The 19,282-nt window shown below is 37.6% G+C and overlaps 1 protein-coding gene across 7 annotated transcripts in view; it reads left to right on the forward strand.

The window, feature by feature from the left end:
- SLC25A39 (solute carrier family 25 member 39) overlaps positions 1 to 18,193 on the forward strand; it is a 42,628-nt gene extending 24,435 nt beyond the window's left edge. For 4 of the 7 annotated variants that reach the window (XM_034415914.3, XM_034415913.3, XM_034415915.3 and 1 more), the window contains 10 exons: positions 1,028 to 1,087; positions 2,221 to 2,265; positions 6,594 to 6,703; positions 9,103 to 9,170; positions 11,304 to 11,428; positions 13,619 to 13,792; positions 14,523 to 14,632; positions 15,519 to 15,600; positions 16,487 to 16,567; positions 16,998 to 18,193. In XM_034415914.3, coding sequence (XP_034271805.1) covers positions 1,028 to 1,087; positions 2,221 to 2,265; positions 6,594 to 6,703; positions 9,103 to 9,170; positions 11,304 to 11,428; positions 13,619 to 13,792; positions 14,523 to 14,632; positions 15,519 to 15,600; positions 16,487 to 16,567; positions 16,998 to 17,116 — 974 coding nt within the window. In that variant the 3' untranslated portion in view covers positions 17,117 to 18,193. The remainder of the gene's footprint in view (positions 1 to 1,027; positions 1,088 to 2,220; positions 2,266 to 6,593; positions 6,704 to 9,102; positions 9,171 to 11,303; positions 11,429 to 13,618; positions 13,793 to 14,522; positions 14,633 to 15,518; positions 15,601 to 16,486; positions 16,568 to 16,997) is intronic. The other 3 variants (XM_034415918.3, XM_087893988.1, XM_087893989.1) reach the window with 2 other exon arrangements.
- Positions 18,194 to 19,282: the final 1,089 nt, after the last annotated feature.

A 19,282-nucleotide genomic window follows, 5' to 3' on the forward strand; every position in this document is an offset into this window, starting at 1 on the left:
GCATTTTGTGTACTCCCAGAATTCCTGAGCCAGCATGGAGTCCACAAGTCATAAAGGGGCCATCGTTCCCCACTCTGTGCTAGGTAATTAACCAAACTGTATTCCATAAGAAGCAGAATGAGAAACTTTGTGCCATTTTTCTGTTCAATATAGTTTCAAGTGTTCAGTCACCAAAAATATTTAAATAAGCTCTTTGTTTATTAATTTAGCATTGGTGTCTATAAATATGGAAAGCATGAAAAAACTATTACACAGATTAGACAGGCTGCCTAAACATTGGAAAAATGCAACTCAGCATAGCACCAATGATCATTCCAACAGCATAGGGTTGAGTGACTTTTCTTTGTCATTCACGTTTTTGACTCAGTGAAGTTTGTTTCTATGGTATTCTTATGTGTGAATTGAATTAGAAGATAAATCTCGCTGTGTGCGAGATTATCTCTGAATTATGAATGGAAAGATGCTGAATCAGAGATTCATAATCTGCAGTGTTTTGCCAAATTTCCATGTGATAAGTACTTCCTTTAGAACATAAGGTATACGTTTCTTTTTCTGTTAAGTAAACTTATTTGAGAGGAAGTATGACTGAATAGTATTCACAAAGCTCAGAAAATAAGTTGCTACACTTTTCAATGTCACATGGAGGATCAGTGGCATTATAATGTGTGAGTATTCTTCCTATGTACTGTTTGTTTTTCTCCTCTCCCTATTGTACTTAAATGGGCAGGATAATTTTTGCAATGTTGTCTTTGCGGTAGATCACCCTTCTCCAAACTAGTTTCCTCCAAATGGCAGAAATTCTTGTCGTTTGGATGGAAATTCTATGGTATGTCCAGAGAGGACAGGAGTGGAGGAGGCCATATCACGTCTATAGGCTTTACAGAGATGTAGTGAAAGACAGTATCATTTAAAACTCCTTTTCCAATACAAACTTCACTCGGCCCTGAACAATACATTTATTCAGTACTTTGACATGCTATATTGCTTAAGTGTCACATAATCAAACATTTCAATACTGTGTTTTCAGTCACACCTTTGGATGTAGTGAAAATCCGATTGCAGGCTCAGAGAACTCCATTCTCTAAAGGTAAGTAATTACTCCTTGATTGCAGAAGGAAAAGTTTATGTTATTGTGGGAGTATTCTAACCTGCCGAGACTCACTCAAGTTCAAGACAGACATACAGTACACCATAAGCCACTTATAGCAATTTAGAGCTTAGGTTTTATTATACGTTTATATGACCTCTCAACCCATCAGAAGTGCTATATAGAATCAGAGGAATATCCTGCCTAGTCCAGTGTGCTTTTTGTATAGATATCAGCAGACATGTTTGGAAAAGTCATAAGCAGGTTCATCAGTGCAGTAGCAAATTCTCAGCAACTACCGCTGATTCTGAGAATAGTATTTTGGGATTATACATGACTACAGTAATAGTAATTGGCTGCTTTTCTCTCTGTAAATTTGTCTAACCCAATTACCGTCACTGAAGCAAATGATTTAATTACCATTTTGTCCTTTAAAAAAATTCTGTCCCTATTCTCTTGCTTGGAAAAGCTTTCTGTGCTTTAAAAGAACAAGAACTTTCTTGTTATGCTAGCTTTTTTATATGGAGCTGCATCTAGATTCTAAAATCATACTGTGCAAGAAAATTGTACTAATTGCTCTTTTTTTTGGATTTGAAGACTAACTTTTAGGAAAGGTACCGCTAGTGCGTAAATGGGGCTGATTTGGGGACAAAGTGTATTTTTTATTGAAGGGGATCATGCTGAGCAGATTTATAGTTATTATTTATCTCCAGTTTATAGTTTTATTCAGGCCTGGATAAAATGGTTTAAATCTTTTTACAGCGAAGACATGGTTTTCTCGCACATACCTTTCTTCAGAAGGGTGTCCTTCATTTGCAGGAAGATTTATATAGGTTTTCAGTTCTTTTTAATCAGGCATGGGTCACACATTTTCAAACTCATCACCATAAACCACAGTATTTAGACATGTATTTAAAACGAAGAAACTTAGTTGGGTGGAATCGTCAGCATCCTTTTTTTTTTTTTTTTTTACTATCAAAAAGAAAAGGAGAAACACCTTATATAATACATTTCATAATGATTTTTCATTCCTCCTGCTCTAGCCGAAGCTCCTGAAGAACAATCCCTCTAGGCAACTGTTTCTCCTTCCTAACCCCAATTGTCATTAAGTGTGTCCATGTTGTTTCTTTCAGTGTTGTCAGTACAGTCTATGCCCTGGAGCATTCACCAGCCCAAATGTGAGTATTTCAGGTGCTTTCCCAACTAAGGTGCCATGATCACCTCTCCAACTCTTTTCCTGTTCTCGCTCCCAAAGGAGTGTTGTAGGTTCTTAGTCCTTCCCCTCCTTCCTCACTTGTGTAGGAGAAAGTGTTCATATCCTTTATTCCTTGAGAAATTTAACATTCATTGGTCTGCAGTGGAAAATAAATGACAATGTAGTTTTACTGATTTTGTACCCTTCTAATGTTTAGGACTACAAGTCCAATAATCGCTGAAGTAATTAACTGTGATAGCTTGATGTTTGATAATAGGAAGGTATCAGGTCGGGGAAACTGCTGTAACGTATTGGCTGGATTGAAAATCAAGACTTTCTTGATATGAATCCTTGTTCCAATGAAAATTTATAAGTGGTCCTAGGTGAGCTACCCTACTAGACTTGGATCCCATAATTCCAAGATTTTAGAGGCAAAGATAATAGTATCCTACTAAATGGAATTATTCTAAGGAACTCTGAGATGTTTATATATACCAACATACACACATGGATCAATCATGATAATATTATTAAATTAGCAAAACAATGGGGGGAAACCAGGGTTCCAAATTCAGTTTAGCCATTTTTACCCAATCTTCAACTGAAAAAAACCTCCAAATGGCATATTACAGATGGTCCTCAAATTACAGTTATTCGTTTAGTAACTGATTGAGCTTACAACAGCAGCGAAAAAAGTGAATTATTACTGTTTTTCACTCGCCTGTTGCATCATTCTTATGAACGTGATCAAAATTCAGATGCTTGGCAGTGTCCTGGGGTCATGTGATCACCTTTTGTGGTCGGACAAACAAAGTCAATGGGGAAGCTAAATTCACTTTACAACCATGTTGCTAACTTAACAACAGTGATTCATTAAAGAATTGTGGCAAGAAAGGTTGGAAAACATGGCAAAATTCACTGTCTTGCTTATCAATGGAAATTTTGGGCTGAATTATAATTGTAAGTCGAGGACTACCCATATTATATTATTATTATTATATGAGCTGTGGTTGCACAGTGGTGACAATGCAGTATTGCAGTCTGACTCTGCCCACTGCCAAGAGTTCAATCCTGATTGGCTCAGGGTTGACTCAGCCCTCCATCTTTCCGAGTGATAAAATGAGGACTCAGATTGTTGTGTGCAATATGCTGACTCTGTAAATTGCTTAGAAAGTGCGGTAAAGCACAATGAAGCAGCATATAAGTCTAATTCCCATTGCTATTATTATCAAAAACAAAACTGAAGGAAATAATGAAGGAAAAGTAAACTTGAGTACAAGTTCTGAATTTGAAAGTTCAGTGTATAGTGATTGATCAGCTCATAAAGGTTAGTGGAGAGATTGCAAGTTTATGTTGTAATCTTAGCAGTGGCGTAACTGGAACAGCCATTGTATCAATTAGAGCTGTAACTGCACAATGGAAGGTTGCTGACCGCTTTGCCTCTCTCTTAAAATCCCACCAAAATGAACTATTATAAGTTAATGTATGTAGCATGGGTGTACAACCTTTTGGCTTGCCTTGGTCACATTGAGAGGAAAGGAATGGTTCTGGACTCCATACATACTGTAGCTAATGTATATAAATCAGATAACAATGTTAGAAGTTTATGATTTTGTGGGGCCACATTACTAGCTGTCCAGGGCCGCCCACAGACATAGATTAGAAATGCCTGATCTCTAGGGAATGAAAGTGGGAGAGAAGAGTCATCCAATACACAAAGTGTATGCAGTATAGCTCTTTAGATGGCAGCATCTTTGAAAATTCTCATTAAATGAAAATATTGCAATTAGGTACCATATTGCAAGAAAGGGTTTTACTCCAAAACTTTGATTCCTCACCTTTCTACTTCAGTTCCTAATTTAAGAAAAAGTATTTTTCAGCCTTGAATCAGGTTGTATTTGATTTCGATGTTAATTTAAGATATAAGAGATCAATTAAAAATGTCTGGTAGAAGCAGTCTATCCCTTTAGTTGGCGGAGAAGAGAATATTAAAAATGTATACTTCAGCCCTATTCAACCTCCAATAGCTTACCCCTGAGGGAATGTCTAATTCCCCTGTAGTAGTTTAAGAGTTGATCATCTTATTTTACCGGCTGTAATCTAGGCAGTAGAATCTACATAGATTCTCTAATCCTACATAGACTAGGACTTTTTAATTTCTAAGGCATCATACTCTTTCAAAGTAGAGTCTTCCCTTATCTATTTTTCTGAGTAGAAGATTTGTAGCTTCTTCTCTTCCTTGATGTAATTCATTAACGTGAGACACGTGGTTGGTTCAGTATGCATTTTGCATACAATATCTTCCTGCAAATTTTCATTCTCTGATCAGAAATAATTATGCCGAATATCTTCCCAAATGTTAGATTTTGCTCAGACAAATCTTGCTCCACAATCTGAGATTTTAGAGGCTTCACTTTCTTCTTTCATCTTTATTGCCAGTATAGGAAAGGAAAACACTATAGAAATATTTACATTTTATTTTGTAATCAGGTGAACTAGAATGTTTTAACGGAGAGCTTATAGATGGAACTAAAAATCAGGTAGCAGAAAAGGCATTCATCACTGCATTAGTGATAATGGGTAATTATTTCTTCCTTTTTCTGTCTTCAACCAATGAAGCTCACAGCTATTTAACCCAATTTAAGCATATTTCCTCTTCATTTTTCTTTCAGTAAATCATGATTTTCTCATCAACTTAACTTATATCCAATCTGGGTTCTTAATTTTTTTTTAAAAAAAACTCTGGTTTGGCTTGTTTGGTGTGTTGTTACCTTCAGGGAATTGTTGATTTTTCAAGGGAATACTGTCCAGCGCAGGAGTTCCCAATTTCTAGGTCACAGACCGGTGCTGGTCTGCGGCCTGTTAGGAATCAGACCACACAGCTGAAGGTAAGCGGCGGGTGAGTGAGTGAAACCAAACCATCCCCCTCCTGGTGTGTGGAAAAATTGTCTTCCGCAAAAGCAGTCCTTGGTGCTAAAAAGGTTGGGGACCCCTGGCCCAGAGGATATCATCCTGCATGGGTGATGTTTCCTTTTCATAAAAACAGCCTCTTAAACATGAGTTGGCATTTGTTCTTGGGCCTCTAATCTGTTGTGGTGGAAACTCTACAATCTTTGAGATGGGTTACACAACAACTGTTGTGTGTGTTATGCACTATTAAACACAAATAGCACTTAAAAAATAAATGACTTCTTGATCATGATTGCTAAGAAATATACACTAATAAATTTGATAAACAAAGAGTAATATCTTAATTATGAGAACTATATAACTTTTGGTATCAATATGGCAACTCACAAATCCAAAAGAATTTTTTAAGGGAACTCACGAATGCTGGAATTTCATGCTTGCTGTGGATAATGCAGACATGGAGTAAACTGGGCACTCACTGATTTAGTCTATAATCAGCTTAAACTAATGTCTGAGAACAACTAGCAATAACAGTAGAACTGGGAAGCAACAAAGCAGGGCGCTTCATAAGAAATAATCCTTCCTGCCCTGCTTCAAATAAAATAAATTCTTCTATCTTTGACTAAGCAGACTTGTGTAGCCTGTAGATATAAGCCCACATTTCTTAGGAGTCATCAACATCATTATCTGAATTATAAGTAAATCAAGATGTGAGTTCTGTTCATCTGGGCAAAGTGGAAATACAAATTATGTTTTGTCATCTGATCACAGCACGTAAGCAGGCTCTCATTTTTTGGAATACGAGCTTTTATTGCTGATAGGTCTCTTTCCTTGTCACCGGTAACAATGACTATATCTATGCTGGTGGAAGATTTTTATTCAAAGATGATATTTTAAAATGCTATATTATAGTACTGTAGGGTTGAAAATATGATATACTTGAGACCAATTCTGTAGCCATAGCTGATCTAGTTTTGAATCCTAGTCATCCTAGGTAAGTGCTAGATCCTTCGTTTAGAGAAGAAGCTATGCATGTTGCTGAAGCGCTAATTTCTGAGATTTTGATCTCCCTTGCTGTCTTTTTCTTCCTGCTTTTGAGAAAACCCCAGCTGCAGGCTGCATGTTTGTAAGCTTTTTCCTGCATCTGTGAAGGTTAGAATCACGAAACTGCACTGGATGCTTGGATTCTCTGCTTACATGGTTAGTGTTGGGAGTACATGAAAACAAGGTAGCTATGTGTTTGAGGAACATAGAATATTGAGAAACTTAAACATTGAGAAACTGTACTTATGGGAGGCAAAAGTATTTAGAAACAGATCACTTGGAAGTAGCAAATAAGCGAACTATGTGTAAATTCCCTACCTCTGAGAACACTTGTTTTTGTCTTCCTCTCTTCAACAGGGAAGTGCTTCCTTTACTGCAATGGCCTCATGGACCATCTCTATGTTTGTCAGAATGGAAACAGCTGCACAGCCTGGTATAAGGCTCCCACTCACTTTACTGGCACCCTGGTAAGGCCGCACATGAGAAAGGGCAGAGCCCTCTGCCAGCTAAGGAAATCAAGTAGATTGTGTTTTCCACTTGAGTTAAGTAAATTACTTAAGCTTCCTGTGTTGCCAGTGTCCTTTAAAGGTAAAAACTGGTAGAAGTAATATTTTTATCTCCTTTCAGCACAGGGAGGAAGGACTCTGCTCACTTATGGGCTGCAAGGTTAGTTGGTAGAGTTACTCCCACTGAGGTGTGGAGCTATCTGCCTCACTGCCTTTTTAAAAAAAAATACAGTGTTAGATTATGCTTTTATTATTTGTTATTTATTTTATCAGATACTGTTATTGGTTGAAGTTAATTGTTGAGTGTTATTTTTAAAATCGTCGTGTGATTATATGCCAGAAAACTATGAAAATAAATAAATACATATTTGCTTAGGAATAACCAAAAGTATGGTAGCTTTAACAGTTTACACTAGCTATCTTCTACCACCAGATGCATTTTCCTATCTAATCAGCATGGGCAAAGTCTGGGCTGCCTGGGAGTTCCAGAAGTTGTAGTATTTCATGTCTATTAAAATACAAAATGGAACCTAAAGTATCCAACTCCTCTAAAAAGGAAGCATTTATTGTTAAGACCTGGAAACAAGGGTCTTAATAAGGAACCAAGTCAATTTATGTTCTTGCATTTGCTGAATTAAGGTTACTCACATTCTCCTAAAGAGATGGTATGCCATTGGAGAGGTAGCTTATTTGAGAAGCATCCAGTTGGAAAAAAAGTAGCTCTATAAAGCAGAAGAATGGCCTCTTTAATCAGTTTTTTAAATTATTTCTGTATTTATTTAAATTTATTGGCTGCCCAACTCTGGGTGGTATACAACTCTAGAAAAACCAGTTAAAATATAGAATCAGACAGTCCTGACTAAAATAATCTGATAAACAACAAAATCAGAAAAACAAAATTATTGAGAGTGGAGCCACCTGATCTAGGAAAGAGTCCTTCTGGAACCCCATACAAAGCTGTATAAAAGCCCTCTGGCCATGATTGCCGCCACCTCTTTGAGCAGGAGTCATGAATCCAGAAGGATCCCAAGATTGCAGCCCCATCCAACTTTTTTTTTTTTGCTTTAATTTATATGCCGCCCTTCTCCGGAGACTCAGGGTGGTTTACAATGTGTTAAGCAATAGCCTTCATACTTTTGTATATTTTTACAAAGTCAGCTTATTGCCCCTACAATCTGGGTCCTCATTTCACCTACCTTTGAAAGGATGGAAGGCTGAGTCAACCTTGAGCCTGGTGAGATTTGAACTTGCAGTAATTGCAAGCAGCAGATGTTAATCTGTTAATAACAGTGCTTTAGTCCACTGTACTACTGTACTACAGGCTTATAGATGGTAAAACCTCAGATACAGAATGGTCAAAACTCAAAGCCATTCAATCTTGTAACGGTTCAGCTGAAGTTTGTTGTTCCTATCTAGACTCCCACAGCCTTCAGATTCCAAGGAAAGACATCAACAGCTTCACTTAGCTCACCAAGGGTGCAAATGTATAATTGGGTATCATCAGCATACTGATGGTACCTTTACCCAATGGTGAAAGATGATCTCATTCAGTGGCTTTATGTAAATGTTAAATAGGACTGAGCATCAAGCACTGAAGCATCCCACAAAGTAGGAGCTGAGAATTGGGCCTCTCACTCCGAATCAACACTGACTGAAACCAGCTGTGGAGGAAGGAAGTGAACCAGTGCAACACCATGCTGCTTACTCTCGGTCCCCAAAGCTGATCTGGAAGGATATCATGGTCATTAATATCAAAAGCTGCTGTGTGTTAGTCAAGAAAAAAAAATTGATGTACTCTGCCCATCCTGCTTCCACCAGAGATCATCCAAATGCTGTGTCGATGATGTTTCTGTCACGTAAATGGGTCTAAACACTCATAGAAAGGATCCAGGTAGTCCATTTCATCTCTGACCTTCTTCTCAACAACCTTCCCTAAAAGGAATATGTCGGCTAAGCTCATAGAGCAGGACTGTGTCCAATTCCTCACATCCAAATAGAAATGGAAAACAAGTAGATTCTGAAGATGGTGGTTTAGTGCAAAGAAGTTTCTACAAGAAAAGCATATATCTCCCTTGCACAACTATTTATAGCTGCTACTTCCATGAAAAATTTCCTCCAGAATTGTGTGTGTGTGTGTGTGTGTGTGTGTATAGACCTGCTTTAAAGAAGAATGCTTTTTTCTTGTCTAGCTATTTACTCACCTGGATGAAATTTTTCATTACTGAAAATGTTCTCTAGCTTTGTGTTTAGCAAAATTGGAGTGGACAAACTATGTATGCTTCAAAACGCTTCAGATGGTTTTTTTTTCATGCTAACATTGTCTCTTCATGTGTGAACATGCTTGCTCTTGTTCATTTTAGGATGCTTTTGTGAAGATAATACGGCATGAAGGTATTCGATCCTTGTGGAGTGGCCTGCCACCTACTCTGTGAGTCTGAAAATGATTAAAATAAAAATCCAATCAACAGAAATCTGAGGTCATATACCACTATTACTTCTTTAAAATATTCTTATCTATTCTCCCTCCCTCTCCCAGTTACTAATTGTAAAAAAATCAATTGAGTTTGTAGAATAGAAGGCTAAAATTTTCAAACCTCCACATCCAGAAGTCATAGCCTCCCACTTTTTAGGTAACAGTGGAGTAATTCCAGCTGCCACCACCTATCTTCCAAGTATATCTCACCTAGCATTTTCTTCCAGCGAAAGAGAGGTGTTGCACCCTGTACAAATAATCCTTGAGTGATAACTGTAATGGAACCTGCCCATGAAGTCAGGACAACATGAAATGAACTGCTTCAAATAATGACCAGTCATCCCTGCTCTCCCCAGTGCAGAGGGACTGACTTGATCTCTCCCCCGCCCCAAATTAATTGCAAAAACTAAACTCCCTGCCTCCAATCTGTATTCCTTTTAAAAGCTTACCTTAACTCCAGGCTGAAGAGTAGAGGAATTTTTCTGCAGCTTTTTCCTTTGAATTGGAGAAAAAAAACCTCCAGAAATTTAGCCAACTACATACTTGTAATACATGCAATAAAATGGAGGATGCTGGGTCTTTGCAAGTGTTAGCCGTTTGTCTGATTACCTGTAGAGGCATTCTGCAGTCTAGTCTTTAAGTCCTAGCTGGGCTCTATCTTTACTTTTGATCTGTCAATTAAAAAGCAAAATGAAACAAAAATGAGAATAATGTATATGCAACTTCCTGGGTAAGTGGTTTAGAGCTACAAGATTTCAGTTCTTTCCTAAGAGAGAGAGTTAAGAAACTGTTATCACAAAAAAGGAAGAGAACAAATATAACCCCCTTTTAAACTTTAAAACTTAAATACAAATGTTCAAGATTGTGGCCGAGGAATTACATAGTTGCCCTGATTGAGACCAACAAAATGCAGAAGAAATGCTGCAGGCATAGCATAAAATGGCACTTCAGATAGGAATTTATTTGGCAGAATTTTGAAAGAAAGATTACAGGGAGTTCAAATGGTTGTACAATAATTTATTGTAAATATTCATATGCTCAACTGAGAGAATGAGAAAAAACTGAATTATATCAAATCAGGGGTGAAATCTACTTACCTTCCTTACTGGTTTGGAAGTGCACACGGCGTGCACGCACACCTTCTGTGCATGCACAAATCCTTCTGCACATGCGCAGAAGGTAAAAGAACATTACTTCCTGGTTAAAACCAGGAAGTAATGACACCCGGGCGGCGATTGCTACCAGATCGCTGAACCACAGGGAAAAATTGCTACCGGATCACGTGATCCGGTCCAATCCAGGAGCTTTTCACCCCTGCTTCAAATGTAGTAACTTGACTAGAAGCACAATAAAAAGAAACAGACTTAGTACAGTTATCACAAAAGAAACAGTCCAATCTGAATTCTGAGTAGAGCATACAAGTTTTTTTTTGGTTTTTTTTTACAGAAATACTGACTCTTCTTTGAAGCAAAACCACCTATTTCTTTTTACTTTCCCTTTTTCCTGGAAATTCCAGTTTCACTCAAACGCTCTGGAAAATGATGTCAGTCTCCCCTTTTCTCAGCCTTGGTCTGGCAACTTCTCCAGTTCTGCCTTTGTTTCTTTCAGACAGCTAACATTTTCTATTTCCAGGATTGAGACAGGATCTGTGCCTAGAACAAAGGGCCATTGTTTCCCATGGAAATGCAAATTCTGAATCTGCAGTCTTAAGAGGAAATATTGAGAATATCAGAGTTCTTCTCGCTGATGAATAGAAGCCCATTTGACCTGCATCCAAAACTGTTCCTACATGGCTCCTGAGAAGTCCATTCTCTTTATTCATCTGGAAAGGATCAGGTGGCCCTAGTTTGGGGCAAACTAAAATATTAAATTGATTGCAGCCCAAACTGTAAAATACTCAAACTTTTGAATATCAGAAGTCCAGAATTAGGTTCTTCAGAAATACAAGGTTTTTTTTCCCTTAGTGCTGCTTGTTGAATTACAGCACTTTTGATGCAAAATGTTGGAGCTTGATTTGATGAGGTAGATATTGATAATAGATCAGAACTAGTAGAGCTTCTATACGTGTGTACATTCTCTTTTCTTCAGAGTTATGGCTGTCCCTGCTACCGTGATCTATTTCACTTCTTATGATCAACTACGTGATTTGTTGCATGTTAAGATGAACAGCCAAGGACACTATATCCCACTGGTGGCTGGGGCAGTTGCCAGATGTGAGTTTCATCCATTTTTGTATACTTGCAGGAACTGTAGACTTTGCTGTTGCTTGAAAATTGCTTTAAAGCTAGGGGAGGGAAACTGCCCTTTCAAATGCGCATAGCCATTAAGGTTGTGCAAAGCCTTTGAAGCAAGTATTTTGTAAAGTGTATTATGGTAGCATAAGTGAAACCTCTTGGAGGTTTTAAAGCAGCCACGTCCTTTAAAGGACTTACATGATTCTTTGGAAGGCTGGTCCGCAGCCCTTCAGGCATGGGTTTGTGCACCATCATTTTACTTTGCTGGCAGTACCAGCAGAAATGTCATTTATGCATAGATATTCATAAGTAGACATCAGACTAATATGGCCACAGATGTCTTCTAGAAGATGTGGCCACTTTTAGGATTTGAGGAGAAGTGCTTTGTGAAATGCTTTGGATAGCTATAATATTCTCCTGGGGCTCTGTGGTTCTGCAACATTAAGGTCTGTAGGTTTCAGAATCTTTTTTTAGAGTAATTTAGGACTGATAAAAGGCTGACCAAAAGTACAAGTTATGAACCAGCATTCTGCCGTTCAAATCCCTTCTGCCTGAGACTCATTAGGCCCTGAGACTCAATTGTCCATCCCTGTCTGCTATATGATGTTTACATTGGCTTATTTTGCTGGGGTATTTTACAAAATACTGGTGTAAGATACAGTATATGAAACAGATGGAATATTTGAAATATTTCTGTTATGTTACATAAACAAAGATATTAGAAGCTGCTAGTTATGATTTGCTTTATACTCGAACATGCTAATTTTTTTTTCTAGAACCCCTAGAAAAAATCATTACAGTATCGTTAGTGTCAGATTCAGCTGTATTAGAAACATAATCATAATTGCTTGCTAGAGACTGCTCACTAAATGACATATTTAGTGGGAAATTATGTGTGCACATTGTTTATTCATATCAAGCATCACAATTAAAATAAGGCATATTATACAATATAAAATGTAAAATGTAATACACACACACACACACACACATATATACACATACATACATATATACATATACACACACATACACACATATATATATATATGTTAAATAGATCTTGCTCAGAAACTAGCAATATTAATTGCATTCTATCACGCTTACCATGAAGTCCTCACGTATACAATGATTAGGATATAAAGGACAGGTATACATATGTGTTATTATCTGCATGTCACCACAATCACAAAGGGCAGAAGCCACCAGATAGCCCTATTTGTTTTGTATGTCTCTGGATGTTGTTAGACCTGTGCACAGTCTATTCAACGGTTTCCATACTTCCCAGCTTCCGCCAGACCTAGTTCTCCATTGGTTCCATCCGGTGTTGGTTCGTTATAGCTTTCCATAAGTCCACTTTTAAATTCTTCGAAGATTTCTATCAACCTAAGGAAGCTTTTCCTGGGTATTAATCTCTGATAAACTGGTTGTAGGTTGTAGTGGGAATGGTCTACACCAGGGCTGTCAAACCCACGGCCTGTGGGCCAGATGTGTCATGCGCTGGCCACGCCCATGGCTGGTTTAGTGAAGGGGGGGAAAGTCCTGATATGTCACATGATACTTCCATGACGACACAAATTTGACACCCCTGGTCTACACCTACACGTATGTATGAATAATGTATATCTGCAATTCTTGAAATTTTCATCTGAAACATGAGTGAACGCCTTTTTGATACTCTCCTTAAAATCATATTTGTGTCTAAGTGTAGTTTCTATGTTTAAAGATGGTGATAGGACTCCTGTGAGATTAAGTAAAATTGGGTATTTCTATTAATCGCTCCAAAGCATCAATTGCCTTTTGTGACCATAACCAACACTGTGCAATTAGTTCTCCCAAGTTAATCGTTGTTATCCACTTCACAGTCAATTTTTAGCCTGGCATTTACAAAACAGTTCTGGTTTCAGTGACTCTCTTACCCAGTCCAAGGAAACTGCTGAGCAGGGGAAAGATTTTATGCTGAGTGAGATAGCTATTTCATTAAAACCTCTATTGATTTTCTTGGTATTATAATGTTCAGCCACCTAAGGGTCTACTTTGGTTTCTGTGCCAGTGGTTTTTATAAAAGAAACCAATCTTCCACTTTGGTATTCTAGTGGGACCCTGGCCTGACGTAGCGTTGATGGATAAAGGTTGGTTTCTCATGCCAGATTGGGTTTTCTTCCATAGTGGGTGCAGTAACTATGATCAGCCCCTTGGAACTCATACGAACAAAAATGCAGTCTCGTCAGCTGAGCTACAAGGAACTGCGTGTCTGCATCCGGTCTGCAGTGGCACAGGATGGATGGATGTCTCTTTGGAGGGGTTGGGGTCCGACAGTATTACGGGATGTTCCTTTCTCAGGTATGGATTGAAGAAGGGGATCTGGGTCACTCGCAACAAGAAGGATTTAAGGAGATTAGAATGCATTACAAACAGAGCTGGTATCAGTTGAGAGGGGCATTATTTTAAAGCTGAAGAGCTATCAGTTTTTTAGTTGTTAGATAAGGAAGTTGTGCGGTTGCCAGAGGAATGGGGTACAATTACATATATAATAACAGCCCTGGTGGCTCAGTGGTTAAAGTGCAGTATTGAAGGCAGACTTTGCCCACAAGCAGGAGTTTGATCCGTACAGGGCTCAAGATTGACTCATCCTTCTGAGATGAGTAAAATGAAGAATCACATTATTGGGGGCAATAAGCAAATAATGCTTCAATATTGTAAACTGCCCAGAAGGTGCTGTAAAACACCATACAAGCCTAAACGCTATTGTTATACAGCCCACAGGAACCCATTTTCACTTCAGAGTTAATCTTCCATACTGGTAAATAAGAGTTTGCCTAAGTCTCCAGTCCATTCCTGTCCGGGCAGTGGAAGTCATTTCTGACTTTTCCAGTAGTCTTCTATTAGTCTAATCTAATAGTCTGGCTAACTTAATTTGAGCAAAACTACCCATAGTGTTACTGTATTGGGAGAGCTACAAGCTGTACAAATGACTATACTTTCTCTTATATGCAGAGAAAAATATGGTGAGCTGATACCTTCATTCTTTTTCCATTTTCCTCATGTTTCCCTTTCTCTTGCTTCCCCGCAGCTCTGTATTGGTATAACTATGAACTAATGAAAGATACGCTGTGTGGGCAGTTCTGCCTTGATGAAGCCACTTTCATGATTAGTTTTGCAGCTGGAGCTATTTCTGGCATGGTGAGTTCCAGAACTTTATAGACCTTTGTATAAATGTGAAAACTTGAGATCTACCTGTGATCCAGAATATGCTGGAGTTGCATGAAATTTATAATAGGCAGTGAAGAAGAAGCTGTAGGCTTTAGATGCAACACTGCTATAATTCCCACTGGCTCAGATATTAACAAATAAAGAGAGTTCCTGGAAATTGTATTCTACAAGTTCCCAGCCACTGGCCATGTTGGTCAAGCCAGTGGCCAGGCCTATAATATGAAGGGTCCTTTTACAGATGGAAATCCATTTTAGTTAATTTTAGTGGATCCTATCAGTAGCATCTTCATTTTCACTGCTAAACAGCCCAGCTATTTATGTCTAGACCTAGTTTTATTTAGTAAAATTACTTTCCACAACCATTAGGTTGTGTTAGAACCTGAAATTTTTGCACTTAAACTCAATGGTCCATGGACCACAGAAACTAACGATCTTACTTTAAAATTATACTGTTCATTGAGTGGAAGTCAACACATCTCAATACCTCTTTCTGTTAAAAGCACATAAGGCTAGTTCAACTGGGCACACTAGAAGAAGGACGTTTCTAAGCCCATCAAAGTCAGTTTAATATCCTTCGCATCATAAGTTTTTATCAGTTTTAGAAAGGAGTATGTAACTTAAATCTTGGCAGTAAATATTTGTCATTTCCTCTTTCTCCTTTTTTACCAGAATGGCAATACTTTGCCCTCAGTTTTCACAGTGTCTTTAAAATTAATAGAGTACACTATTTTCAGCAATAAGAAGTAGTATTCAAGCTAAGAACCTGAGATGAAGGATTCTATATAGAAAATTTGCTTTCATCCATTGTAAATGTTGTACAGATAGTGGCTAACAGAATGTACTCCCTGTTCTCCAGGTGGCTGCTACTTTGACTTTGCCCTTTGATGTTGTAAAGACCCAGCGACAGATTGAGCTGGGAAACATGGAGACACTTCAAGGTAAGAAGTGAGCAGCTGCCAAGGATAATGGGTAACTGTTGAACAGTAGGTAGCTTCTTTGAACATATATTCCTATACTTGAATTAATAGTGGTGGGAGGAATTTACAATTGAAAGAGGATTGAATTTAAAAGTCAGAAAGAAAAAAAGACACAGAATGGTGAACTGAAGAGGCAATCCTAGCTCATTGGCAAGAAAGATCACTTTAACTTTCGATCAAAAAAGTTTACCTCTGGTTCTTATTCACATGTGAAAAGATGCAGGTAAGAACCAATCAAATTCCATTATATTCAAGTTTGATTTTTCATAATTATCTTGGCCAAGTGAATAATTTCCAGAAGAAGGTCCAGTAGGTACCAGTTTCTTATCTGACAGAATTTGCTTTTGCCTCTCCCAGACTCCAATCATGTTTCTCTAAAGTATTTGCACTGTGTTTCATAGCATCTAGTTGGAGGAACATTTTAGCAACAAACTGGTCTGCCCTGGTGAGAAAAAAGGCTTCTTTGACTTGATTGTAATTAAAATAATCTCATTAACATGTTATGTCTGTGCTAAAGAAGACACTATGAGGTGAATTGAAAAAAAGAGACATTCTGTCATTCTGTGCATGCCCTATATATAAACCTTTGTAATTTAGAGTGGATGGTTGCATGATTAATGCTATCAAATTACGATACACTCTGTACGGGGAACATTGATAGAGAGGACAAATTTTCCAAAAAGAAAAAAAAAGAATTATCTTATAGTGCCCCCACTCACACTCATGTGTACATGATTATGTGTAACCTAACATATGAAACTCGTATATGAATACAGGCCTGCAAATATGAAAATGTAATATAACAATCTGTATAGAGTTGATTTATTTACTATTTGTTCTTGCTCAGTTACCACTCCCAAATCCTCATCAACTTGGCTACTTATGCAGAAGATTTGGGCAGAATCTGGAACACGAGGGCTCTTTACAGGTGACATTATCTAATTTTATACTAAAATCTCTACTTTAATCTTTGGGCAAGATGGGCTTGTTGGTGGTGAAAATTATGGCTGTCTATAATCTTGTACTCTTAACCCCTCTATAATCATTAAAACAATATTATTTCTCTGCTTTTGACAGTGTTAATGTGGTTTACATAATGTCAGTGCGGTCTGACAACTAAATTTAAAAGAAGATAAACATTCATTTTCGTTTCTGTCATTGCCAGACTAGACGACTGTCACTATAGAATTCCCTTTCCTCATCTAAATCAAGAAAAATGATGAGGGGGGAAGGGCAATCAACTACTACCCTTCAGCTCACTATATCAGCAAAAAGGCAGGATAGCTTTGTATTTGGCAAGATGTATTTACTTGTCCTCTTTCTCCCTCTCCTGCACTTTCCTTCCAAAATTCATATAGGTTTTCTGCCTCGTGTTATCAAGGTGGCTCCAGCCTGTGCTATCATGATTAGCACATATGAATTTGGCAAGACCTTCTTCCAGAAAATGAACCAGGAGCGGCAGTTAAGTAGTCTATGAAGCCTATAAACAGAGCTTTGGATGGTAGCCTCCAGAGGACCAAAGAAATGCTGATGGCAAGAGAAAGGACACATTTTGGTAGATGCAAAAAACAAAACAAAACCCCAATTTGTGAATAGGATTGGATATAAAAGCGGATCCAGCTGTGAATAATATTAATCAAAATTGAGAAGACCACATAACCAATAAATCTCTTGCTTGCTTTCCTTATAGGATTTCTCGTTCATCAGGCAAATTCCAGGTGCCTTTAGCTAGCTTCTGGTCTCCTGTCTTTCTCTTTTTCTTGATGGACAACAACTAAGCTTCTTGGCTTTAAACCCTCTCCTCTTTAGGTACTGACAAGATTGGATGCTATAACTTTTGACTTACTTGAAGAGGAGAAGCTCCAGAATATCTTGTGTTTAAAACAATTGGATAGTATGATCCTGGAGTGTTTGGATTGTTGGCCAGTTGAAAAAGGAAAAAAAAGGGAGAAAACAGCCTAGCATTGTCATGCCCATTACTGCTTCATTACTATTATTATTATTATTATTATTGGTAGGCCTTCAGAAAGTAAAAGTTGCTGGTAGATAGCAGATGTTTCCATCTGTATCTTAATTTTCAAAGGTTCTATTGGCCTGCATGCTTCTATTTTTCTTTTTTTACCTGACTTTTCCTATGCATGACAAACATAGTTGTCTGAATTTGCAATCCTACGCTGGACTTTGACAGCTTTGAATAGAAACACTGATTTTGAACACTCAGGTTTTGCCCAGCTCTTCCCTTCACACTATCACGAACAGTTTAAACTCTGAAATCCTCACACTGAGTAGCATGAATGAAAATGAATTAGTCTCCTGTTCTCTGGTTCAATATTTGCTATATTGAAGGAGAGCTGAGAATAGCCAGCCAAGGTTTGCTTTGATGCCAGATATCTTATGTAGCATCATTAGCAGTTGATAGTCTTTGTCCATTCTATGTTGTTAATTTATGTGCCTGTTGCTTACATATTTGTGGAGGGGGAAAAGCTGAGCTTTTTATTTCTTGAATAAAATTCACTTTTTTTTAGCAAAACAGTAAACATTACTTGACTATTGATATGCCTTTCTGTTGAGTTTTTCTTTCCTTGCATTCTCATCAGGTACCCTTAGATTTTATTATAAAGATCACTGTTTTTGAGATCTCAGATCTTTTGACCATGCTCTTGGAGTTTAGGAAGAACATTGAAGAGTATCATTTTCTGGTATTACCTGAAATCTTGGAATGACAGTCAAAAAAACACAGATGATAAGTTTAACGAACAAAATACATTATTGGAATCGATGTATGAACACAATAGAACTACAAATTGTTTGATGGGATGTAGAGAAATATAGTGAATCATTTTGAAATAATCAAGTTTAATGAGAATGCCCTATTTCCAGTACTTAATTACTTTTGCTTAATTTTTCTTAATACTTTTCTGTTTCCTTACCCCATAAAGAAATAGCATGATTGGTAAATTATTTTTAAAAAATCAGGCAGTGTGGTCCATCTCAATTCAGTGATGATAAAATCTTGTTCCCAGGACTCTATAGGACCCAAAAAATGGTGCACACATTGCCATGTGGCCTCTGGCAACAAAAAATATGTCTTTAATCTTTAAAACTCTTTATCTAGTGAGAACTACCATGATTAGAAGAATGCATTTGATTCCTAAATAAAATGTTGTTCTTTTTGGTTTTTTTGTCTCGCTCTGACAGGCTGATTCACTAGATTTACACTTAAATCTATTTTATTGTACGAACAAAAAGAGGAAATTTTGTTTCAGTGGACGAGTTTGCAAAACATGGTAGACCAGGCTAAATTGGAGTTTGCTTTAATATAAAATGTAAACTCAACTACTGTGTCAGTGTGTTGGATAAATCAGGCCACAATGTGATTTCTTTTTGTCATTTGTGAACAAGTTTAGTATATTATGTGTATGTAGATCATATGTCTTTGCAATACCAGCAGTAAATCATTAGGTCTCTAATAGCATTGTTTCAGCAAACTGAAACCTTCCTTATCACCACCGTGCAAGCTGTTAAAATCTTGAGCACCCCAAGTACAATAGTTGCTGCACATGAGGCCAGTAGATGAGACCACTGGCATGACAGGAATGCAAAGAAATGGGTACAATAGCATTATTAATATATTAGAAGATGA

The sequence above is a fragment of the Pantherophis guttatus genome, chromosome 4 (assembly GCF_059756535.1).
Source record: "Pantherophis guttatus breed Tessera chromosome 4, ASM5975653v1, whole genome shotgun sequence".
Lineage (NCBI taxonomy): Eukaryota > Metazoa > Chordata > Lepidosauria > Squamata > Colubridae > Pantherophis > Pantherophis guttatus.